Source organism: Cyprinodon variegatus, unplaced genomic scaffold, assembly GCF_000732505.1.
Source record: "Cyprinodon variegatus isolate N-32 unplaced genomic scaffold, C_variegatus-1.0 Scaffold15, whole genome shotgun sequence".
Lineage (NCBI taxonomy): Eukaryota > Metazoa > Chordata > Actinopteri > Cyprinodontiformes > Cyprinodontidae > Cyprinodon > Cyprinodon variegatus.
The window spans coordinates 683,820-711,267 of NW_015150468.1; the positions used below are offsets into that span (position 1 = coordinate 683,820).

General features: G+C 37.1%; 1 protein-coding gene across 3 annotated transcripts in view; it reads left to right on the forward strand.

Annotated features, from left to right (window-relative positions):
• The first annotated feature begins 10,729 nt into the window (after positions 1-10,729).
• LOC107091077 (growth arrest-specific protein 2-like) overlaps positions 10,730-27,448 on the forward strand; it is a 20,282-nt gene continuing 3,563 nt past the window's right edge. The window contains exons 1-7 of one of the 3 annotated variants that reach the window (XM_015384817.1): positions 10,730-10,844; positions 16,196-16,425; positions 17,148-17,257; positions 19,012-19,153; positions 21,298-21,361; positions 21,782-22,346; positions 22,443-22,550. In XM_015384817.1, the coding sequence (XP_015240303.1) occupies positions 16,200-16,425; positions 17,148-17,257; positions 19,012-19,153; positions 21,298-21,361; positions 21,782-22,346; positions 22,443-22,550 (1,215 nt within the window). In that variant the 5' untranslated portion in view covers positions 10,730-10,844; positions 16,196-16,199. Of the gene's footprint in view, positions 10,849-16,195; positions 16,426-17,147; positions 17,258-19,011; positions 19,154-21,297; positions 21,362-21,781; positions 22,347-22,442; positions 22,551-27,448 lie in introns of all 3 variants that reach the window. The other 2 variants (XM_015384807.1, XM_015384827.1) reach the window with 2 other exon arrangements.

Below are 27,448 nucleotides of genomic sequence, written 5' to 3' on the forward strand. Positions count from 1 at the left end.
TGTGCAGTGGTATGTGTGCTCTATTGTGATGCTTATCCTGCTTCAGTTCACTGCACGAGTTAATTTGACAAGCTCAATAAACATGTCGCTCAGCCCTTAACTGCGTTGTCTCATAGGCAACCAGCCATAACCGTCATGCTGTCCAGCTACGTCTGTTCAGAGGTGAGCCGTAACTGTTTGCGCCCATCAATCCACCAAATAAACTACATGCAAAAAATAAATAAATGAATAAATAAGAGAAACATTTTTGGGGGTAAATGTACATTTTGCCTACAACATTATGTAAATCTTTGTGCTTAAACTGAGACTTAATCAGTAAAAAAATAAAATAAAATAAAAAATAAAATTAACAGCATGTGGGTGTGTCTGTGCCAAACCGAGAGTGTGAGTTTACATATGTTGAGCCATTCTAATGATTGTTTAAGGGAGTGTGGGGGCAGGTGCTATTAAGGTCCCAAGGGATCTGAAGAATGAGTAGGAAAGGAGGGGAACCTCATGCCAAAATCCCTCTTTAATGACAACGGGTGGGGTCTATGTCATGCATGTCCCCCTGAGGTCCTTTGTGGCTCATAAATAAAAACACTGATTGTTGCTTTAGCTCTCCACTAACCTTAAGCAGGTTGCAGAAGATTCAAACTATTTCACTAGGGGAATAAAAGTGAAATCAAGAGACATTTCTACCTTTCACAATTCCTAAACATGGATACAATATCACTTTTACTTATCCTTTCCAGCATTGCACGGTCACACACTCCCACATGTGAGCTGTCCATGGTACTGAATGAGAAATCGCCATCTAAACGTGTTCTGGGAGTAGTAGAAAGACATGTAGAACTTAGACAAAGCTCAGCATACCATCACAGCATTTAAAGCCAGAGCAGATTCCAATCTAGAAGCTGTACTTCTACTCTCACTCATGGTATAATCTACCTCACAACAGTTTCTGGATAAGTGGCGATTGGTTCAAAAATTAAACGAAAGTTCCTCCTCCTGAATGAGAAAGGAGACATGATTGGTTGCACATTCCAGACTTCAGTATCATAGCCATACAGCTGGTATATATTTAGATGACCCCTATCAACTTCCCTCTCTCCAACCACCTCCTCTCTTGCTCATGTGATTCAAACTATCATGTCAGGAAATGCGTCATCAGTTCGTCAAGTGGGGAGCTTCTAGGGCGAGGCACTCTAATATTAGGAAGTCAACAGTGCTCTATCATAAACCTAATAGTATGATTTAAGATCATTTGCACAGACATAAATACAAAATGTGGATGCAAAGCAAACACGGTTTCTCTTGCATAATTCTGGAAAATTAGGATAATTTGTTAGTGATGGACACACATTTACCCTGAAAGTTACTACAGTATTTTATAGGTTTATTTTTATATCTAAACTTCAGTATTTCATATAATTAGTTAGGATTTAGATCAGCATACTTAGTTTAAATAGCATTAGTAAGTAAAGGAGCAGTTTTCAAATAGTGATTCCAATTCATGTGAGGAAAAGATATTTAAGCCAACCTTATGATATGTGAAGATACTGCATAACTACATTTGTTTTCAAATATTAATAAAAAAAAGAAAAAAAAAGAAAATTTTTTTATGGTTCAGTTTCACCAGCCATGGCTGGGCTGATAACAGTCTCAGAAGGATTACAGAGCTACTTCAAAGGGCTTCGGTTGTAATAGTGTGATAGTCTCCGCTAGTTCTGGGATCTGAACATGAATCTGTTTTTTATTATAAATATCCTGAGGGAGAACATCAGGCTAGCAGTCAGTAAACACTACCTGAAAGGTTTATGTACCAGAACATTAATCCAAAACATGTGTGAAAGGTCCACATCCAAGCAATTTAAAATATTTACGATCTAAAGTGGCCTATTCCAAGGACAAACTGAAATCCAAACGAATTGAGCTCAACAGGCTGTTTCTGCCCCAAATTCCTTAAACACTGTGGAACTGAAACAATTTTGTGAAACAAAAGTAACCGCCGAAACTTTTCCACTGTGGTGTGAAAGACTCATCAATTAACAAGGGTGACACATGAAGTTATTAGATTAATGTGATAATACTTTATTAACTTAACCTTCTAATTTAAAAAAATAATAATTTCTATGTATGTTTGTTGTCTTTAGCTAACATAAACATTGATTGTATTCATTCAGGTAGGATTAAAAAAAGCAGAAAGAATATTTATAGAGCAATATTTTGTTTAAATGGGTTGGTTTTCATTTTTTGTGAGAACAAAAACAACATCCATACTAAAGGCACAATTAGAAAAAATGAAAGACATGAGAATGTAGGGTTTCTTCCTTTCTTCAATTACTGGAGCCAATATGCGGTTCATGCACATGTGTCCTGGAAGGTTTTTATTTAGCCTTGGTTCTGAGTGCTCTATCACCAGATGGGAGCAAGCATTAGATGTGTGTGCCTGCCACAAATGGGTGGGGTGTGGGGTGAGGGGGTATTTCCCAGAGCCCAGGCATCAGGCCTCCTTTTGTTCTCTTTCCTGTCACCGATGGCTTCACAGTGGGGTGACGAGCACACTCCAAATCTAATTAAAAAGTGAGATTTATGAGTGGAGGGGGGGAACAGGGCAGGGCTGTAAAGCCCAGTGCTTTTTAGTGTTTGTCCATTGGGGAGCATTCACTCTGCGTAATAATATATATTTTTTTAAACAAAATATGAAGAGAAATATGCTTTACATGACCTAGCTCTTTCCTGAGACGCTTAATTGATTTCATTCAATATCATGCCTTTGTGTCTCCACCTGATCTTATTAGACACAGAGCAGTGACATATCTGATAGAGTGGTCTCTAAGCAGAGAGACGATATGAGAAAGACACAGTCACAGCACCCTCTTTTGATGTTCCTATTGAGCAGGTCTCTGCACACTGTCTTATCTCAGAGAGAGCTCACCATGATAAGGCCATTCTCCACTGCTGTCACTTGACTTAAACAGTAACAAGCCTGATACAAACATTTGATAAACAATGTTAAGCCTCTGAACAAGCCTCCCATTATCTCCATGTTAACTATTAGTTGTAATTGCCACGATGAATAGCCCCTTTTGTGTAACCTGCAATTTACTCATTTACCCACCAAAGCACAAAATTGCTTTAAAATTGCAGTTGATAACTATCAATTTGTGGCAGAAACAGTGCACCTGCTTGAAAATTCAAGAATAATAGTACTGCATTTATATATTTTACTCTATATCAACTTCAAACTGTCAATTTCAGCAAGTACTTAACAATACTCATTTGCACCATTCCATAGTTGTGTTTTCTGTAGTTGAAAAATGTGAGGTTCCTTTAAGAGCAAAGCCACTAAGAGCAGACACCTTGGGACAAGGATGAGGGAGAAAAAAAAGGCCAAAGAACAAACAAATGGGATAAAACCAGTGGAGACGCTGCATTTGACTCTGGGCCCAGGAGACGTGGAGGAAAGACTTGAAGTGAAAAATCTGAATATCATTTGAAGGCTTTCACATTGGGCATTGAAAGAATAAATGTGGAAATGTTCTGGGTTATTTCAAAGCTGAAGCAAAAAGAAACTGTGTTTTTATTTACATTTTATTAACTTTATATTTATTCAAGGTGGCATAATGTTGGAGAAACCAGTGGAGCACAATGGCAGCGATATTTCGATATTTTTGCTAAAATGTCTACAAATGGATTCTTTCACAATCTCTAGACTGACACAAAACATAGATGAGAAACTGAGATAACACATCTGGGACTTCAACAAGAGTCATAAGATCACGTCTGAGCTTTCTTTGATCATATTTACTTCCATTTTTATCTGATAGCTCTTTGACCCCCCCGCCCCCTTTTCACTCCTCCTCATTCTGTCACTGCTGCATGGTGACTCAGACTCTGCAGAGATGCTACATCTGAATGATATGCTGCATGAGTCACTTACTGGTCGGACACCATCTGTCTCTGGGAAATTTTTCATGCAAAGTCATGCAAAGACACAAACGCTGTGCAGACACAAATGTGCAATTATGCCCCTATGATTCACATGCACACCCTAGCTGGTTTAACTTCAGCAGATTTGCAGCAGTACAGAAGGAGATGTCATGGGTAAATAACAAATGCTTGTATTTGGGTTCTCCTTCACAACTTCATGCTACTTAAACATGCAGGTTTAATGGTTTTCTCTTCACACTGCTCTGACCACTGCTTCACTAGAAGGGTGCATACTCGTTTCAAATCTGACACTCTTCTGAAGATCTTTGTTCATCCTCTCACTGTTTCACTCCATCCATCAGTCTTTCTCCCTTCCCCTCAGTCAGACTTTCTGGCGGAAATGATGTTGAAATCCTGAAATGGTTCTTACAGTAAGCAGTATACAATATAGAAGTTCCAATAAATCAGTTAAGCTATACAGTTCCCAGTCTGCATGGATCGAAAAGGGCAAATTAAGGTTCATTTTAAAGTTCATCACAACAGAATAACCATTTTAATACTTCAGACAGTAATTTGTCTAATGCATATAAGAATATGTCAGAATTTTCAATCCCAGTTTAAAAGGCAGGAATTTTGATTAAGTTATAAATTTGGCCATGAGGGACAATATCATTGCTAATCCTATGGTGAGTGAGAGCACATCAGTGGATGATTTTTTTGTAGAGTTTAATCTTTGATAATAATACTGTAATAATCCAACAGCTTTAGGAATGCTACCTATTGAACATTGTCTACTATCATTCTACAATGCCTATTTACCTAAAGTATACTTTTGAAGCAAAGCTTCCTCATTATTTTATAATGCTTATTTACAAGCATCCTTTAAAGAAGGCATACACTGTACCATTTTTTGCCCTTTTCAGGCCGATTCTCCAGTCCTGCAAGAATTTTTCAGTGGGGCCGAGTTTCAGCCTGATTGTGTGCCCTGCATCGTGTAGAATACAGGAGGTAACGAGGGGCGATTAGCCTCACACGATCACCTTTTGAAGCCTTAACAAAATCTGAGACCACTCGATTCCAAAAAACAGATTTATATAGCTTGAATGAAAAAAAGAGAAAGAATTAAATGTATGTATTAGGAAACCATGAATGCCTTTGCTGTTAAGAAGTCCAGAAGAGTTTACATTTGAACAACATTATTTGGAATATTAGTGAGTTTTTTTCAATCTTTTCCAACTTGTCAGAACCTAAAACGAAGGCATAATAATGTATTTTTCTTGAGGAGAGATCTCAGTGCTCCACTAAAGCGCACGATTACTTTGATGCACTTTGAGTTATAATGTTTTTATCTAATATATAATTTTATATATTAATTAAAAATATTAATTGAATTCTACTGATATCAATTGGAGAAATTTACCTCTGCATTTAACCCATCTTCGGGCACCCTGGAGCAATGTGGGGATAAGGGTCTTGCTCAGGGACCCAGTGGGCAGTCTGTGGGAGTGGGGTTCAAACTCAGAACTTCAGGTTTCAAAGCTCTTTGCCCTAACCACTAGGCCGCCGCTCCCCTTTATAACAACATTTATGACAACGTTGACCAAAAGTAGAAATTTCTTTACAAACACACTTTGATATTTTTTGAGTTTTCTTTTTGATTCAGCAGTCTTATAAAGTTCTTGATGACATTTCCATAACACTTTTTTATTATCATAAATTAATTCACAGGGTACTCATCTTTCAAGTTTACATTTATTTGTTAAGTTGTCTTAACGTTGACATTTTAGTTTTGCTTTTGATTGTACAGATTTATGTTGCTTTTGATTTAGAATTTGTCACATTTGCGCACAAATGTGTATAATTTCTTCAGAGGATTACCTTAAAAAAGTTTTTGTGAAAAGTTAAAAAAAATAAATTCATAATAACGATGAAGCTTTTTGGGAAGGGTGCAAGCTCAGTGAGCGGGGGTGGCTAATAGGTTCTCTCGCCTTGGGCACTGTTAAACCTAGAGCTGGGCTTGAAGGTAGGTGCTTAGGTATTCTCTATCTGCTCGTTTCAGATGAAAGTGACGGACTATTGAGGATTTCTCAGAGATGCGTGCATAAAGTGAAATACCACTATAAACATGGTTTTGGTGAAGGGGCACCATTATAGCATAGTTAAACAGTCTAAGAAGTGGATTTCATAGGCCATCTAAATCACTTTGTGTCAATGAAGAAGAACATACCTCAATACCTTTTTTATTTTGCATTTAGCTTTCTCAAAGGTAAAGGATCTTTACTGTGTATATGTGAATATTTTCTATCTCTACATCTTTTACTCCTGTTTGTCCTTGAATTTTTTCTCCTATTTTTCTTTTCTTTTATCCAACATTTCAGTTCACAGCTGAGTTTCTATGGAGACCAGGATACAAACAAAGGGAAAAGGAAAAAAGAGAAATGTGGCTGTCAGGAGACACTCTATGGTTGAAGCTGAAAGAGTAAGGTCACAGGGTGCATTATTCATTTCTGTTTTCCATGCTTTGTTCTCACAGCCTCACAGTGGTTTGAGCAAAAAATCCACCATGCAATTACCAGCGCCTTGTTTACAAATACTAAAAAACTAAACTAGAAAAAAAACCCTCAAACAATAATGTTCTCAAACTCTCCAGATAAACAATCACCTACGGCTGCATGGGGATGAGTGACTGTCTGATGTTTCATGTGTTGACAAGGGTTAAGAAACTCGCTGGCGATAATACAGACCTTTCAGGCACTCCATCACGTGATAATTACATTACATTGGTTCTCCATTGCTTCCCCTCGCTCCAACTAATCTCTTTAGTGTCCAAGTGATTGGGATCGCCGTGACAGAGAGTAATGACAACCAGTCACCTGCTGTGGAGCTGAGTCCTCTCAGCTCTCCTCGTGTCTGACTGGAGGTTTTGAAGTGCACTAAGCCTCTGTCAGGTAACCATGGAAGTGCAAAGACTTGAGCAAAAGATGCTCAAAGACACTACTAGTACCCAAGGTGCTGATTTTAGATTGTCTTTTCGAATTTTTGTGAGCAATGGATAGCTTCTTTCAAAACTTGTGTTTTTATATTTTATCTTATTGAAATACTATTAAAATGAAACTAAGCGTATTCCTCTCTATGATTCCACTTTATAAAAGATGATAAATATTTTCATATATATATATTCCTAAAGTACAGAATATGAGATTAAGTTGCTATGCTGCCCTCTAGTGTTCCTTATTGAGCACAGCATAAAAATTGCCATAACTGGGGGGGGTTATGCTATACATGTTTGTTTGTTTATTGATCTAAGAAAACATCACCATAAATATGTCACATTATCTTTGTGGCTTTGCTTTGCTAGACTAAAAGGTGAAGTAATTACCGGACTGAGTCTTGACTTGACAGCTAGTTTAATTAAAATAGGTCTGCCCTGAAGCTGCTGGCCGCCTGGCACAGCAGTCTGAGTAGAGGAAACCAGAATTCATTTTTCATTACAAGGGCTGACTGACATATTGCGTAATAGCCATTTATACGAGCAGCTCAGCACCAGTCAGACCTCAATGGTAACTGAGGGAGGTTTTGTATAATGAAAGGATCATACAAAAGAAAATTAAAATCATATAAAATGTACTTTGGTTGTAGATTTGTTAATTGATATCAGCTGTCCTTTATGGGGGAACACTCTCCCCCCAACAAGATAATTCTGCGTCTTTTGGTGTGTTTTACATCAAAAGTCAAAATGAATTCTTGTTTAGTCTAAAAACAAAAATTTAAGAGTCTTCACTGAAGACCTTTTGATATAAATTCAGGTTCTCAGCTTTGCTCCTTAAATCTATCTAATGTGGAAAAATAATCTTTATTAAACTTAATCTTTATATCTTTTTTCTATTTTTGTATTTTCTTTTTTGCATCCTTGGCTTATTAGCTCATTGTTTGATCTTGGTTTGTTTTTGTTTATTCTTTTTCTAAGCATTATGAAACAATTTTGATGCCCTGAATGTGTAAAAAAACAACAACAAAAAAACACCTGCTCTCTGTGTACTATTTTCAAACTGAACTTAGTGAAATTTGATTGATCACAAGTTACACCAGTTTTTGAAAATTAGAAAAGAAAATACTCACATTAGAATTTATGAACAAAAACAAAAAGCTAAAATCAATTGATCAATTTTAATTAAAAAACATAATTCTGCATTAAAATTAGATTTGCTTTTGTCTGACAGAATGATAAAACACTTGTGAGAATAAGTATTCCCCATCTGATGGGCCTCAGGTCCTTTTGACCCTGGGGACCAATTTCAGTGGTACACAGCACATGGTGCTCTGCTGAATGAGCAACCCACCCCACCTTAAACCCCCTCCTGCCCCACCAGTGTAAGAGTAGGGGGGACAAGATGAAGGGATTTAAGGCTTGGTTGCCTGGGAAACCAATAATGCCATCTGTCATGAATCTTGATCCACATCATGTAGCTGAGACATTGTTTTAATTTAATCATATTCTCAAGGCAAGCCAGGCTTCTTGGTAAAACACTTATAGTTATCTGGAAAGTTATACATTTATTTCCTGAAAATATAATAAAACCTTATCACTTAAAGGAAGTGAAATCCCTAAGAAATGTCTTTCAGGCTTTTTCAGGCTTTACAGTAGTTATGATCAAGTCTGCATTCCAGGTGCCGAGGGACTGTTTATTTACCCTGTAAATGCTTCTGAGCCATTGTTAAAATGACTTTAACAGTCCTTTTAAATGTCATCAGTGTCTCTACGATACCAAACCTGTTTCTAAGGCAGGGCAAGACTTCAAAAAAGAATCAGGATGTGATCTGGGCTGGGTGAGATTACTGTCTAGTAAATGTTTGTAAAAATCATGAGATGAAGAAGAGTAAACAATGCATTTTAATTAATTTTTTTTAAATGTTTACAACAGTATTGCACAGATGAATACTAACCAGAGAAAGGACAGAAAGGTCAGAGAGTGGTGTTCTGAGGGAGGAACTGAGGACGGTCTGTTGGAGGTGGAGGACATGTCCCCAGAGAGAGAACGCAAATTAAACTGCAGGCATACTTTGGACAGAAAATAATACGGTGTGAATATATTGGTGTTAATTTTGTAGCCCACCACCTACTATATATATCTGATTGATATAACACATGGTCATGATAAAGTTCTAATCTAAACAGAGTCAGAGAAGAATGTAAGTGTATCTAGTTTTGGCTCTAACACTGATACCAAAGCTGCTTTTTAAGCTGTCCAGCATGGAAGATGTGTTAACACAATTTTAGTGTTCTAAAACTGGCATCAATTTCATACAAACATAAATGGTTTTAGTTAGTGTTGCACCAATACCAATACCAGTATTGGGCAGGGCCCCGATACTGCACTAAAATGGTGGTATCGGTATTGGTGAGTACCTACACATTGGGCACCAATACCATTTTCAGAGCCAAAAGTTTATTCAACTATTGTCACCCATTACAAGTAAGCAATAAAAAGTTATACTGGATTCACTTTGTATTAGTCTATTTCCTGCATCATAAAGTTAGGCAGCAGCTTGACAAAGCCATGATGGCAATTATTTTACATCCATGTAGTATGCAGTTCTTCATATATACACATACACATAAATTTCAAACAGATGGTATTGGTATGGTATCTGTATCGGCCAATACTGCATGGCCAGATATCGAGTATTGGTATCGGGGCCAAAAAATGGCATCAGCACAACATTAGTTGTAATGGAAATAAGGGGTTTAACAGTATCCTGTTTTACAACATTTTGTATTACAAGTGTTACAAACCAAATGCACCAAAAAGAGTTCATTTTTACTTTCTTGATTAAATTATACATTCATCCTTAAATGCAGTTAAACGCAGACCCTCAGCTGGTCCCCATAAATGAGCTTTAGACATAATTCTGGTTGGATATATGACCAGTGAAAGAAATGCTATAACTGGTTAACAATATTTAAAAGTTTAACAATAAGACAAGGATCAGCCCTCCAATTCTTAATAAGTATTCAGCAGGGATTGCAGAAATATCTTGTTGATAATAACAAGCAGTAGCTTTTCAGTAAAGTTGTATTAAATTATTTACTGAAATGTATGCAAATATTTCAATTGCATGTAGAATGTTGAATGTATAACAGAAAAAAATAATCATGTAGCTGTTTTCTTAGTGTGAAAGTTTTCTCATTTGTCCTTCCATCCTATAAGGAAAACAAAAATCTCTAAAATCCTGAAAATAATATAAATTTAATGCCAATAAGTACCTCTTAACTTTTCATTGACACGGTATGTGTTTTCTTTCCTGCTAAATACCTCCTGCATAAATATTCTCTCAGCACTAATTATGTTCAACAAATACTGCCTGCATAATTTTCAGTTAGCTTAATTTTGCTGTGGGGTTTGAATTTGCTTTGCAATTCATGTGAGAATACTTATAACTAAAAGTACAATTGTGTTTTGTTTGAGATGTTATCTCACAGCCAAAAGCCTCAACATGAAAGTCTGTGGATAATTTATTGTAAGGGCTTAAACGAAACTGCTGGAGGAGTAAAAATAACAAAAAAAATCATGAGGAAATAGAGATAATTAATAGGAATAAACATGCAGAGTTTTAAGAAGCTCGCTCTTATGCTCCTGCTTTAAAAAACTTGAAAATAAAACATCATTAAAAATCTTAGCAGATAAAAAACACTGATAGTATTGCCAGTTTAGGTTCTTGTTCATCTGATCTCACTTTGTAATGTGACACCAGAAAGTTGCAGGCGTGTGCATAAAGTCGTGTTTTAACTCTTCCCCTGTTTCACTCATTCTCAGATGGCTAGACTGAGGCAGATGAACATCTGGTTCGAGGTCATATGTGCTTGTGAGTGTGGGGACAATTAGCTGTAGAAGAAACGAAGCACTTCTTTGAAAAGGTGTGGGAGTTTGGCAAGTATATTCTTTTTATTTCAACCCTTACATAGTTAAACCTACATAAACAGTGTATTAATAAAACCCCTTTAACTGCTTAAACAGCTGGATCTAAATTCAGTATTTATTAAACGCTCATTTTATTTTAACACTTAAATGGAAGCCTACTTGTATAAAACCCTTCAATATACTGTAGTTATCTAGAAAGTTTAAATTGTATTTTTGATGTAGTTATTCTGATTTTTGCACAATTCTGTTTTTAACATATAGTAATCAATCAACTTTGACACTATTTATCATGTCAACATTAGGAAGTGAAAGCAGTAAGATTATCTTGATATATAGTTTTGTTCTGTTTTTTAGTTATAAATGCTGTTTTTTATTTTTTTAACAAATTCAAGTTTAAAATTTATAACTTTTTCTTGTATGTCAAGGCAAGGCAGCATGAAATAGAGCTCTTCCATCTCTAAAGATATGGAGTTTATGTCCCCTCAAGTTTCATAACTTTTTCTTTATCCCCAAACTCTTGAGATATAAAGTGATACAGTTTTAACAGCTGAAAGATATACTATAATTTGAAAGACAAATACATTAAAAGTTATTAATCTTATTTATTTAGACGAATGGTAAAAAGCATTTCTGATCTAACCGCTAAGATCTGGTGTTTAACTAAAGACAAAAACATGGTGGAACCTTTCGGTTTTAATAGTTAACACTGGCTGCACTATGACAGTGTATATGAAAAAATTCCTTTTGCTTCTCCATCCTAAATAAACATTATTTAGCTGTATCTATGCCACGTTTGGTGGCTAAAACTGTTAGCTGGTTGTGAAAGAGCTTTTTGCCAAATACAAGCTCTGGTTTTATTCCCAGTGGAAGCAAGTGTCAACGATGTGTTGAACAACATATTTGCTCAGACCATAAATCACCTTCACGTTTTCCTAATATAGCTACAGTACAACACTTCTGCAGCTTTTTAAGACATTGATTAATCTCAGATTGTGTGCCGTTTCAACTGATTCCAACTAAATGCTGTGAAAATTCTTAAAAGGGCAATTAGGAGCTCAGAGATACTACTGGAGAAAATCCGTTTAGCAAACATTCAAGGTTGGCGAAATTAAATGAGGTGGAATAGAAACATGACTCATGCATGGACTTGTGGGTGTGTGTGCGTGTGTGTGGGTGTGTGTGCTGACAGAATCTACACTTAGTTCTGCAGGAGTATAAAGGCTGCTAGTGTCTGAGAAGTGAACCTTTTGTTGACCTCCGTCTGGTCTTCCCAGTAGAGCTGTCCTGTAACAGAGGCGTGAATCTTGCACCTGGATGCGTTCTTAGAGGGGGCTCTCGTGGTCTTTGGGTCAACCAATAAAACCAACCTAAACCCCCCCCCTTTGTAAGCCTTTGGCTTACAAAGGCTCTTTTTAACCATGTAATCTAAAATAAAAATTTTATTTAAATATTTAAAATCAGTGGCATTTCAAAGCTTGACATTGAATTTAATACATACAAGAAGTGGGATTTTTTTTTTTTTACTCATCATTTCTGATTAAAATGTTGCACCAACTCAGCAGTAGTTGCTCTCGTAAGAAACAGAAAATTAAACCTCTTCTGCCTAAATGTGAAATATTGTGTATTGCACATCACCCTGAACATGGAGACATGTAGGGGTGCTTAAAGTATTATGATGGCCTATAGAAGGGGGTTCTTTTCAACTGGACCGGGCAAGATTTCTAATATCTTTGTACAGATTAGGCATTCTTCTTTTTGCTTTGTACAGTTTTCAGGTTAAATATATGGATGCAATGAGATTCCAAGGTGTGCCAGAGCCTGTTTCACTGTAGGCATCATAATAGTGCTACTGTAGGAAGTAAATGTTTGTCCAACAGCAGACTGCTTTCACGCTAGAGTAGACTGTAAATAAAAAATCTAAGTGATCAAAGTTTCCCTGAGCTTGGCAATACTATATGCTATAAATCAAAACCAAAGCTATCTTGAGATAGGTTGGATACTGAGAACCTTTTAAAAAACATTATATTTTTTTTAACTTTTAAACACCCTTGATGCCCATAAAGATACTGGCTAATGTCTTTCCGAACAGGGTTACCTTTGTTTCAGTCTGTCTTTGCTCACTGTGAGACTAGTCCTTATTCGTATTTGCATCAATCCTATTTTATTTGACTACCAAAATAAGCAAGGGATGCTTTGAATGTTACTATTACTAGGAACTAGAGGGTAAAGTCACGATAGCTTTCACATAAAATTTCACAAAATGTTTTTTTTGTGGCCACCACAGATGCATCTTGATAATCACCTTCAAAACCACAGCAGACCGGTCCTCCAGACTATACCACAAAGAAAAAGTATTTGTTATCAGACATACAGCATGTAAGACGTGTATCTATCCACAGTTAGGGGTTCAAATAGGAGTAGCTCACTTCAATGTAGTTTTACTGAAGAACAAGTCAAATTTAGGTAGAAAAGAAATACAAAAATCATAGTATTTAGAAAAACGCCACTTGAACACAACTTTTGATTTGATTTGTGAAAATAATGTTTTCTCTATAAAGTCACATGCAAATGTAATCTGTTCATACTTTTTCCCTTTAAAGGGATTGTTGTCTTAAATATGTTTTAGAACATATTTAGATTTGACTTAGTTTCGAAAACATAAAAGAAAAAAAAAAAAATTGTTCCACCACTCAAGTGTTACGTTTCGATCATGGGTTATGTGGAAATGAAAAATGAAAGCGGGCCGTTTGTTTGTTCTGTCTAAATTCAAATAACACCTGTGACTTGCTGTTTGTGTTGTCACCTTAATTCTAGTTGGTTAGTCAGAGTATTGTTGATAGTAAGAGCATGTCTCTGCAAGGGGCCAAGCTTTATGAGGGAGTTTGCTCTGGGAACAGAATAAATGAGCCATGTAGCAGTACCAGGAGACTGGCTCTGGGTAATGGCTGTACATCTTATTAAACACAACCTGTCTACAGTCAGTCAGTTTAATCCCTTTGATTTATGGATGTCTGTAGTATTGTTTGGTTAGAAATACAAAGTGTGTGCATCAAAGACTATGTTGCAGCCAAAGTGTGGTAGGCTTTAGCACATTGTTTTTGTTGGCTCAGTGTGTCTACCACAGTGGTAGCACACTAAAGATCCCTCTGTTTCAATCTTGATTATGATAACCCTTGCAAACCACTATTTTATCTGTTAGGGGGGGATTGGGAGCAAATATTCACTTGACTCAATGATGCACTGATTTCAATTTGGATATGCCAAATTTATCTTGGCCATTAGAAACTTACACCCAATACCTTATTATTTAGCAAAAATGTTCTTTATGATTTTCAATTCTTTGCTTTATTGTTTTATTAAATGCGGAATCATCCCTTAGTCGCATCAAAATATTGAGTATTGATTACTCTCCTACAGTTCTTTGCTAAAGTATTCATAGCCCTTTAGACTACTTGACATTTTCCCACACTTCAAATGTTCTACCAAGCACTGTTCAGTAAAATCATGAATGTCTCTTTAAGAGAGCAACAAACCTACCAAGAACTGACCGTCATTTGAAACTGAGTACAAGGAGGGCATAGATAAGAAAAGCTGCTAAGAGGACCATTGTAGACCTTAAAAAGCACCTAATATCCATAGCTTTGTTCACAACAGAACTATTCTGCTTGCATTCTTTAAAGAGGCATTACAGAGTTTTCTTATGATGCTCCCACCTCTGGCCAAAACATGAACTTCAGCCCCCCTCCCCTTCGTTCTTGTTGCTCGCACTGGTACTTGACAAGTTTTTGTTGCTGTTTTTTTACTTTTTTCACCTTGCATAGAGTTCCCATTGGTATCTGAGTTGAGCTGGATGCTGGTTACTTCTGAGTATTTACAAAGTCCATCTTAAATATAATGTCTACATTGTTCCCTACGTCAGATCCATAGAAGTATCAGAACTCATATTTGCAGTATCAAACTTTGTTTTGATCAATTTCAGCAGCAAGGGTAAAAGGTTTTAAATCTTAGCATAGATTCTTTCTGCATGGAGTTTGCATAACCTCTGTCTGCATGCATTGGCTCTCTCTGGGAACTCTAACTACCTTCCACAAGTTCATTTGTGTCCATAAACTGTTTTTAGATATGTACATGTGCATACATGGGTGTGTTAATCTTGCCCTTTGATCGACTAAAAAGTATCCCATAGTCTTTGATCCCTTTGATGGCCTGGCAACCTATTCAAGTTTAACCCTGTTTCCTACTGAACAAGTGTCAGACAGCAGCTTTCATGTGACCCTGCATGGATAGGTTGGTATAGACAATCGATTTCGGAAATCACTTCCTAAAACCAATGACACTGAATTGGTAATAGAACATTAGTGTTTGATATTGGTTATAATTACTCAATAACTCATTCTTTTGGACCACAAAGAGCATGGCTTCACTCACAAGTGTAGGCCTATTTAAACAAAACAAATCCATTCCACATTATAAAAGGTTCATATATTCAAACACAAGTATGAAACTGTATTGTTTAATAGTACTTTCCCCAAGTTAGCCACAAGACAAGATCTTTGCAATGACTTACTGTACGCAATAGGACAAGTCAAAATGATAATCACCTCACAGATGAATGAATGAATGAATGAATTCACCGTTATTGTCATTACACTGTCACACATACAAAGCAATAAATTGAACTCTTTGCATTTAATCCATCCCCTTTTAAAGCAGTGGGCTGCCATCGTGGGGCGCCCAGGGTGCAGTGTGGGATTAAGGGTCTTGCTCAGGAACCCAGAGTGGCAGTCCGTAGGAGTGGGGCTTAAACTCCGAACCTCTGGGACCCAAGAGCAATGCCCTGAGCACCAGGCCGCCCCTCTTCCTAGGCAAAGACACTGCTGGGATAGGGGGGAGTTAATGTACAAACGCCGATATATTTTAAGCTTTTTTTTTCTCTTGGAGGCTCTGTTCTACTTCTGACAGGATGACGTTGAAGTTTTCCCTATCAAACAAGGAAAATATATTTGTTTACCTATACATTTGTATACTCAACAAAATTAGGTACTTAAATTAATATCTGGACAGTTATTCCTGGTGCCTCTTAGACCACATGCAAAATCAGTTCAGCGGGTGAATGTTTTCTGTGTATGTTATTTTGGGATCTAACCAATGGAACTACTATTATACTAAATTGATTTAGTTTTTAGTGGAAGCTTTGAATGATATACAAGCATAACGTTTATTCAATTTTAATGGATTTAGGATATCCATCACTCATTAACTGCAAACAGAATGCACAAAAAATGCATTTAAAAAATCAGATGGTTTTAGTTTTACTTGTTACACATTTGTGCATTAAAATACATCACTTATATTTGCAGAAGCATGCCAAGTGAAATAGAAAGGATGACTACAACCAGCCTTGATGACCCTCAAAGTCCGAGAAATCTAACTGGATTGGCTGTGAGTTCCCCCCTCTCTCAGAAGTACAGACCCTCAGGGCCAAGCCTATCATGTCTACAGGAGTACAACCAGTGGTTACCTATCCGCCATGACGCCAGCCTCTTCTCCATGAAAGAAGATCTAGCTCTCTGGCTAAACTCCATCATGGGTGAGAAATCTCTATGTTGCAACTGAGTACATGCTCTTCTTACAACTAGCTGAATGAGCTGAATGCTTCTTTCAAGAAAAACAATGCAGTTTTTCCACTGGGCAGAGCCATAATTGACCAAAACTTAAAGTTCTTTACAACTGCTTAAAATGGAAAGAAAAACATAGTTTTTCTTTTACTGAACAGTCACAGGTGTTTTCCAATCTAGAAACCTAAAGATGTCGATGTACATTTATAACCCCCTAACAGTACTTTTTAGACTTATGCTTACTTTATGGTTTCTGGTCTTTGTAGATGAAGAGGAAAAAAAAAAACATTAGCTTGATTAAAGTATGCCCTATTTAAGTATATATCTTTTGCACAAAAACAAATCAAGCTAATTGTTTTCCCAAATCCCTGACATCCCTCCAAAGTCAACAATGTTTCTTTCAACTCTGCTGCATTATGCAGGAAAAAGAATCTGCACATGTCAGAGCGTGTTGAAAGATTCCGGTTAAAGCGATTCAGACTTGATGAATTTCTTTCATAAAAGTGTCCTGTTTTAGATTCCCTGTTTTAAATGCATTTCTCCTCACCGTGATCTTAACTTTTCAGTGAATCATGAATAAACTAACCCTCATGAATGAAATTGAAAGCACAAAGTTAGGTAAAGGCTTTGTTCTCACTGTATGCTTGATCTGCGTATTTTAAAGCAAGTTAGTGTGTTTGTGTGTATTCCTCAGGGTTAAACCTCACTGCAGATAGTTTCATGGAAAAGTTGGACAATGGCGTTCACCTTTGTCAGCTGGCACAGGTGCTCCAAGAGAAAATGATCCTTGACAACAATGACAAGGTGCACAAAATAAATATTATACATACATACACACAAAAATATAAGTATATATATATATATATATATATATATATATATATATATATATATATATATATATATATATATATGAAAACTGTAGATTCACACTGAAGGCATCAAAACTATGAATTAACATGTGAAATTATATAATTTACAAAAAACTGTAAAACAACTGAAAATATGTCCCATATTCTAGGTTCTTCAAATTAGCCACCTTTTTCTTTGATTACTGCTTCGCATACTCTAGGCCTTCTCTTGATGAGCCTCAAGAGGTAGTCACTTCACAGGTGTCCCCTGTCAGGTTTAATAAGTAGGATTTCTTGCCTTGTAAATGGGGCTGGGACCATCAGTTGTGTCGTGCAGAAGTCAAGTGGATATAAAGCTGATAGTCCTACTGAATAGACTGTTAGAATTTGTATTATGGCAAGAAAAAAGGAGCCAAGTAAAGAAAAACGAGTTGCCATCTTTACTTTAAGTAATGAAATTCAGTTAGTTGGAACAATTGGCAAAACTTTGAAAGTGTCCCCAAGTGCAGTTGCAAAAACCATCAAGTGCTACAAAGAAACTGACTCACATGAGGACTGCCCCAGGAAAGAAAGACCAAGAGTCACCTCTGCTGCAGCAGATACCGTAAGTTAATCCGAGTCACCAGCCTCAGAAATAGCAGGTTAACAGCAGCTCAGATTAGAGACCCGGTCAATGCCACACAGAGTTCTAGCAGTAGACACATTCTAGAACAACTGTTAAGAGGAGACTGTGTGAATCAGGCCTTCATGCTGCTAGGAAACCACTGCTAAGGACAGGCAACAAGCAGAAGAGACTTGCTTGGGCTAAAGTACACAAGGAATGGACATTAGACCAGTGGAAATCTTTGCTTTGGTCTGAGTCCAAATTTGAGATCTTTGGTTCGTACCATTGTGTCTTTGTGCGACGCAAAAAAGGTGAACGGATGGATTCTATATGCCTGGTTCCCACCGTGAAGGATAGAGGAGGATGTGTGATGGTGTCGGGGTGCTTTTCTGGTGACACTGTTGGTGATTTATCCAAAACTGAAGGCCTACTGATCCAGCATGGCTGCCATAGCATCTTGCAGCAGCATGCTATTCCATCCGGTTTGCGTTTAGTTGGACCATCATTTTTTTTTTCAACAGGACAATGACCCAAAACACACCTCCAGGCTGTGTAAGGGCCATTTGACCAAGAGGGAGAGTGATAGGGTGCTGTGTCAGATGAGCTGGCCTCCACAATCACCGGACCTGATCCCAGTTGAGATGGTTTGGGGTGAGCTGGACCGTGGAGTAAAGGCAAAAGGACCAACAAGTAATAAGTATCATAGGTTTGTATATAGGTATCTATAATAAGAACTCCTTCAAGACTGTTGGAATACCATTTCAGATGACTATCTCTTGAAGCTCTTCAAGAGAATGCCAAGAGTGTGCAAAGAAGTAATCAAAGCAAAAGGTGACTACTTTGAAGAACCAGAATATTAGATATATTTTTTGTTGTTTCACACTTTTTGTAAAGTATATAATTTCACATGCGTTAATTCATAGTTTTGATGCCTTCAGTGTGAATCTACAATTTTCATAGTTGAAAATAAAGAAACCTTATATATATATATATAGTATAATAGTATATATATATATATATAGTTTATTACACAAATAAACCAAGAAGAAATGGAAAAGAATTTAACACTGCAGTCCTAATTTATTCCTTACAACTCATTATAGCCTTTTGTCAAAAGAGTGATTCACTGGCGTGCTGATGCTACTTCTGGATCCTTTTTTGCCCGAGACAATACTGCTAACTTCCTCTACTGGTGTCAAAAGATTGGAGTTGATGAAGCATACCTTTTTGAGTCTGAGGATTTGGGTGAGTTACCCTGGATTTTTGTTTCACCTCAAACATGACATGTTCCTCCCTTTGCAATGAAAAAAAAAAAACCTCTCATGTAGCTCCTTTGTTTCCTGTGTTTCATAGCTGGGTGAACAGAATAATCCAGGTGTGCCTGACCTCGGTAACCATTACAACAATGATTGGACACACCTGGATTAATCTGTTCATCCAGTAATGTATGACAGGAAACAAAGGAGCCGCTTTAAGTCCAAGAAGTAGTGGAATTGTTCAAAGAGCCCATTGTGCATTTAATTCAAAGCAAAGGCTTTTGAACTTGGAATTGTAAAATGTGACAAGAGGTTTGATCAAATTTTGTTTTAGAGATCCAATGCTGTTATTTTTGGTCTGGTTTGTTAACTACTTTCTAAGAATATTATCTGAAAGAATTGGTATAGAATGTCATCTATATGTTTTGCTGTTCAGATCTAATGTTATATCAAGAACCTAGATTTGTATGAGTTATTTTGCTTTTTACTTTAAAACTTTTAAATAATGTTTGAATACAAATACTTAAATTGGCCATTTATGATTTGAAGATAATAAGTACCAAGTACAGTTGGAGTTTTCAAAACAATTGAAGCCTTTAAAATATAATTTTGTGTTTACCCAAAAAATTCATAAGAGACAGTATGGAGGATATTAAGGTCTGTCACTAGATTAAATTTTACTTTATTAATACATTTGTATTTCTACTGGTGTTCTACTGGTTTACTTTGTATTGAATGTTTTCTATGTTGCCTGATTTACTGAGTACGATCCCTTAGTTTCTCAGCTTCATGGACTATATAGCTAACTCAGGCATGTTTAGTATTCAGGTAATCAAACACTGTTTTCAAACAATGTGTTGCACTTAGTTTTCTAAGTCTGTGTTTTATAACCAGCTTGTTTTCTTTAGTCCATTTACTACTAAAATCAGCTATAATCATGCACAGCCAGTCATCTCTGTGTATGAGTTTACAACAATAGTTTTAACATCTCAGGATTTTGTGATGTAAGAAAAAAATCATGAGTGTTCTGTCTAATTAAACTGAAAAAACTGCAAAAACCTAGATGTATAAAGGTGTAAAACTCATAAAAGTAACACTGTTTTAGAGTATATATTGATTTGATTTCAAACTTGGACTTAATGACTTAAAACATGTCATCAAGAATCCTGTAAACTAGTGCTAGTTTTCTACATGGCAACAATCTTTCTCTTATGTCTGGACAAGCGAGCTGGGCTGAAAGAAACAGCTATTTTCTTTTAAAAAAAAAAAATCAATAAAGCATGACCATAGCTCATTATATCTGTTAAGTTAATGTTTTATGAAACCAAACCTGAACTTTTCTCAGTAATTTAAAAAACAAACGCTACACATCATCAAAAGGACACCATGCGTGCAGTAAAATGGAAGGGAGAAGATATTTTTGTTCTCCAGCACCACAGTAAGTTTAACCAAAACAATGGCTAGACAGGCTAAACAAAGATTAACATATACTAATAAAACAAATATAAACAGTCTTTTACATCTTAACCAACAACAAACTTAATGAATTACAGACAAGTGTAGTTTAGTCTTTTCAGGCTTACTTTTCTCTGCACGCCTCCAACTCAGGCATGTCCAAGCAAAGCCAGAGATGCGTGATAATGATAATATGCAGGTAAATCCTTCCAGACAATATGTGACAGGAAGCATGCTAGGCTTTACACCTGCTTAAAAAAAAGCATCTTCCCTTGATCGAAGCATCATCTTCTTTTCTAATGTATTCCGCTAATTAGTCATCCCAACAATTTCTATTTTGATTAAATATTTTGTTTCAGTTAAATCTAAGTGACCTAAATAATCTTTTCTTTTTTTTTTTTTACTGAAGAGAAGATATTGGGATACAGTTTCTTTTATCTTTAGTTAATCTTTAAAGCCCCTGTGCCCTCATCTTAAGGATCCCTAAGGAATTACTGCTCACCTTTAAGGATAGGAAAGCACAATGAAAGAGGATATTCCCTGTCTCTGGCCCTTCAGCTGGAGCTGCCATCTCCTTTTGTGAAAAACGGATGTTTATCTCCAGAAACCTATTTTCTTTCAGAAGGATCACATTTCCATGCTCTTTTTTTTTTTTTTCATTGTCATGTCTAAATGAAGTTCTCCACAAGCAACCTCGGAAGGTGTGTCTATGCCTCTTGGAGCTGGGACGGATTGCAGCCAGGTAAACTAAACTTGGCACAAGATTTACATTTGCTCTTCTGGTACTCTTGTTCAGAAAGTTGGGACAAAAAGGTGAATTGTGGCTTTACATTATAAAAAGATATAAGATTATTTCTTGATTATTAAAATATTAGAGATTATTAGGTGTGAAAAAAGCCTTTAGAATGCTTGAATTGTTTGGAGGACTTAATAATAATCTAAAGACAACCAATCTAAGTATTGATTAAACAATCCATCTTTTATGTTTTCTCATCACTTTTACTTTAAATTTTTTGTGTTTCATTGTAATCAGCAACACATATTCTAAATCTTTTACCCAAGCAGTGTTTCAATGTTTTACTTAGTCATGATTGGAAATCATTGAACAGTTAGATTTTATGTTCGTTCTTAAATATTGATTTATCTTTTATCCTACGCCCAGGTATGGAGTGGAGCCGTCAGGGCTAGTGAAGCTGGAAAAAGAGAGAGAAAGAGAGGGGGCTGAGAGCTTATCTCCGTCATCTCCTCTCTACTTCTTATATCCTACATCATTGTACTCACAGCCAACATCCTCCTTACCCCAAGACCCCTCCCTTCCTCCTTCACCTGCCCCCCTCACTTCGAACACAACCTCTCTGCCTGAACCTCTTTCTGACTGCGTTACCTCTGATCTTCCATCAGCCACCACAGACCCTCTACCTACATGCTTGCCCCCTCCCCAGCCCTCCCTCCCAGTCTCTAACCTTTGTACAAGCACAGCCTCAACACAACCCTCTTTGTTGTCTTCATCCTGCACCACTGAAACATCTGCTTCAGCTCTGCTGTCAGCAAACCTAACAGACCAAACCCTGGGATCCTCTGCTGAAGTCTGCCCTGACACAGAAAACAAACAGAATCCAGCAGCCTGCAAATCTACCATCCCCTCCCAACAACCCACACAAACTGCTCGCTCTTCCAACAAGTCCCGAAAACCGAGGAGCATGAGCACAAGCACTTTGGATGATATGGTATGCTTTTAACTTCCAGTCAAGTAAGCTTTGTTTTGGCCTAATTCATTATGGTCCATATCCTAAAATGCCATTATTATTTTTTGTACCCATTAGGTGAAGAGCATTATTGAAAATCCTCCCTGCAGCTGTCCCACCAGGTTTCCTGTTGAGAAGCAGCCGAAAGGCTGCTACCGTGTTGGGGAAAAGGTTCTGTATTTACGGGTAAGAATCCCGCTGACTTAGTCTAAGAAAGATTCATGTTACACAAATAAACCAAATATGAGCAACCTTCAACTGGCTTTAACATTTTAGACCATATCCATTCCTAGAATTGCAGAAAATCCTTAATTAAATCAAACATTTCAAAAATGATACCTATACTGCAAAAATAACAAAATTGCGGTAGTTGAAACACAAACCAAAGTTTATTCTGACTAGGTTAGAAACAGCTCCAGATCCGACTCAGTTAAACTCAGTTTTGTTTATTTCATTCAGTTCAATTTAATTAGTTTATATTGCACCAATTCACAGCACATGTCATCTCAAGTCTCTTTACAGAGACAATTCAAACAAGTCATTCAGACCAGATTTGTTCAGAGTTTTCTATCTAAGAAAACCAGCTGATTGCATCGACTCATTGACTAAACGGCAATCCCTCAACCCGAGCATGTGTGAGAGGAAAAACTCACAACAGAAAACATTTCAGATGGTTGCTTAATAATTTGCATAATGTAAAAGCATAATCATATCAAAGCCTGTTAATGCAACAATTGTCAAGTAAACAACTAGGGCAACCAATGGAAAAGTAAGACAAAAATAACTGTAAAAGAATAGAAAGTGGTGTATCCAAGAATAGTATGTTTATCCTGGGTCGTCCCCTGGGCCTCCTCCTGGTGGCACCTGCTAGGAACACCTCAGAGGGGGCATCTGAACCCATCTTAACCAACTCAGCTCAATGTGGAAGAGCAGGGGCACTACTCAGAGTCCCTCCCGGATGACCACGCTCTTCACTATACCTCCACGGGAGTGCCCAGCCAATCTCTGGAGGAAGTTCATATCAGCCGTATGGTTTTTCATTCTTTTGGCATGACACAGATTTTATGACTGACCGGCAAAGGTCTTCTATCTCAGCTCTCTCATCACTACAATAGATCGGTGCACAGTTTACATCCCAGTGCCATCTACAATGATCAGTTTGAAAAATCCTCTGGTCATTTTCCCATCACTTATGAACATGAACCCAAGATACTTGAAGTCCTCCATTTGAGGCAGGAACTCACTTCTGACCTGGAGAGGACAAGTTATCCTTTTCCAGTTAAGAACTGTGGACGGGGATTTGGGGCACTGATCCTTATCCAGTCTAAGAGAGAAAATATGGAAAATCAATATTTGGATTAACTGCTGTTGTCTCGTCCTTCATAGGTTTATATTAAAGAAGAAGGATTAACAGGAGACCAATGCCCTATAGCTGAATTTAATTTCTCTTTTAACACTCTTAAAACTATAGAAATAACAAAGAAAGGCATGACTTGTCCTTAAACTGTTTAGACTTTATGAGATTTAGTTAGCAACAAGTGGATTGTGTCAGCGAGCCTGATATTCAGTCAGCATGTGACTTTCAGACTGCTTCAGTCACGCTCGACTCATATGCATCCGCATGGAGGATCAAGAAATGGGAGGCAGGGTTGCCTGGCAACCAGTGGTCAGGATCAGATTCGGCTCACAATGATTGTATTCAGGATGTAGACCCTCAGCGAACAGTACAAAAACTGGAGGAAAAACAAAAGTGGTTCTCTGAGGATGAGTATGCAGCGATGTGACCCTTGTGTGTGGTTTAAATGGCAGACCTCTTGGGGGCCTGAACCATTTGGGAGAAAAGGTTTTAAACATTAGAAGGGAGTTCTTTTCACACTCTTTTTGCATCCATCTGCACAAATAAACAGCATTTATGTAACATAAACGATTGCAGGGCATACTATCTAAGTGCATTAGCTCTTCATTTTTAGCAATAGAGGAACATTTTTCATAATATTCCTCTATCGTGAGTAATCTAAATCTACTCACAAAGGTTGCCTAGAACATTAAATGACAGTCTAACTTGTAATAATTTTGGTCACTGGCTAAAACTTCTCAATGAATAGTTTCTAAACTAGCTGTTGCTGATACGAGGAGGAAATTATCTTAAATGTAACATTTTCATTTTTAGTTTTGCTGCTCCTTTTAAAGATGGATGCACATCTTTACATCAAGAAAAGCCTTTGCTAAGTCAAAGCTATAAGGCAGCAAATGTCTGAACACCAGTAAGATGACCGAGATATTATAACCAAAGCATGTCAAAAGACTTTAACATTTAGTATACTAAACATGATTTGTTTTATTGCAGCATTTGAAAGATTGGTCTACGGCTCACCTTCTTTGTTTTTCCTGTTGCACACATCATTTTTTTATTTACAGCATGTAAACATACTGTGTCCAGTTGTCAGTGTTTTGTCATAATTACCAGTTCAGACAACAACTTTATTTTCTAATTTCCCTTTTGCTGTCAAGCGACCACATCTCAGTCGTCTAAGCAGAGCAACACGGCCCATTGACCCTCATGTCATTTATTACCTTAAAGCCAACAGATTTCTGTGCATGAACAGGGAAACATGCCATACACCTCAATTAGCATACACCGTGATAACCTCTGTGCAGCTTCTCGGAAAGCACTTGGTGTGTGCAGACCTTTTTAAAGAGCAGATACTATTGATTACCGAGGCAAAGTCATTAGCAAGGGGCTTTAATCAGACAGCTTGTTAATGAGCGGTGGAGCATGACTGCCCCTCCTCATGTGTAAACTTCACAACCAGCCCCTCCTGCCCTCCTCCACCCCCCATTCCCTCTGGAGACTATTCAATCATGCTAGCTGTGGAGTGCTTTGCCATTCTTTAGGGTTGAAAAAGAGGAAGGCTTTCCTTTCTTTCTGAAACCAATTAGGTTTTCCTTCAGCTTTGTAGCACGGATACACACTGATGGGGTCCATAGAAAGGAAATCCTTTTAAACAGTCCTGGATCATCATGCAAACGCATTTCTGTTATTCATTTTGTAGATATCTTATTCTAAAGATGATGTATCTGCACAAAATAATAAAAGGAAGAAACTATATCTTCTTTCATGGTTTTATTATTCTATTTGTAAACCAATTTATAGTTTCCCATTTAACATTAACAAAATGAATTAGTTGATCCTGTAACACATGTTGACTTCTGAGACTAAAGCTGATGGAGAATATTGGAGATAATTAACCAAAAAGGAAGGTAACGGTGTACAAAATTTAGGTCTTAAATTTATTGTGCCAAATAACATATGAACATTTATTGAATATATAAATTTCCCATTGATTCTACATCTAAACTTTGACAAAAGAAGATACACATTGGGGTAAAATAGGCTATAGTTGGTGTAAATCGATCGTTGGACAATGTAAACACTTGAAGCGCATTAAGTTGCTGTTGTCAAGTAAAATCCTGAGCTTATATCCATCTTATATTAACTGCTTTAGATGTAATGATAATATTATTAAAGTTGAACTGAGACAATTAGCCCTAAACGATGTTTGTGCAGGAAATACCACAGAGTGTCAAAGTACAATGATTCTTTAAGAGTTATTACAACAACAATCCTCAGGAGGATTTTCTCCACACACAAAATACTGGTGCCTTTCAGACTAAACAGGCATCTTAGACAAAGGCTAATTCATCCTAAGAACAACACCTGAAATGTGTATGCAGAGCAAACCAAAACCATATCCAAAGTTGCATGGCCCAACACATGACTCAGGAGTACACCTAAACTTCAAGGATATGAGACACTTTTTGAAGACAAATATATCTATATTTAGAAAGAAATATCAGATATCTTGAGATGGGGTAAGGGAGCCTCTTACTGTACATCAAACAAGACACAGTGTTTCAAATAGAGGAGGTTGCATCAGATTCCTGCTCTCTAAAACCTGTATTTAAGCTATAAATTTGATGCGATTCCAGATTCACAGCGCAGTTTAAATATTCTTTTAAGGCTTCCTTTTTCTTTTCTGTTTCATTCTGTACTGTAAATTCTAGAAGTACTTCCTAAATATCACCCAATGTGGAGGTGGCTAAAGTCTGCCTCCTATTGGCCAGTCTTTGTCCCTGTCCTGACTAATCTCATGCATATTCGAGCAGAAGAGGAGAGAAAGAATCAATGGACCAGGCTGGGAGGAGGACACATGGGAATTCTGACAGTGGTGTATGGGCAACATACCTAACACTGTGTTTAGAGAAAAAAAATAAGGGGGGGGGGCTCCAAAGGGACACATATATAAACAGGTCAGTGCACAAAAAGGACTTGTATATACATTTTTGCTAAAATAGAGAATACAGTAATAGGCTTAAAATGCAGAAACATAAACACCACCTTTTTTTTCCCCTTAACAAATGAAATAGCAGTAAAATTGAAAAAAAAAAAAACAAAAAAAAAAAACACTGCTTGGAAAAAAGATGGCCGGATTTAGATTCTTTTTTTTCATGATGTCTGGTGGGAGGTTTATCCAGACTTGACCCCTGTCAACCTTAACATTTTAATCGGCAAGATGACAGCTGAGCCAAACCTTGTCTGGACTTTCCTTTGAAGCTGCTCCAGTGGTCTGCCTCTTTGCGCATGTCTGTGCTTGTAGCATTGATCCCCCCCTTCCGACTGTCAGTGTGACATGTTAAACACACGTCTGCACATTAGAGGAGCAGATCTGCTTGTATTATCACAATCTTAATGGTTCCGTAATGAAGGGTTTATTGGCGATAGGGGCGGGCAGGAGGAGGAGGGGATGACAGTGGTAGAAAATTGATGGTTTTGCTAGGTCTCTGGAGAGATAAAGGTCTGTGCTGAAGTCATTTACATTTCTTCTTAATTTCCAAGGTTTCACATTGATAATCAACTCAATAGATTGTATTTTGATTAAGATTGAACCAAACGTATTGACACTATAACGAAGATATAGACTGACCATGTAGTGGTCCTTATTTTTTGTAGTGCCTTTTATGCTTTGTATTACTAATTTATACATGTCTGTGCAAGTGTGTGTTTGTGTGTGTGTGTGTGTGTG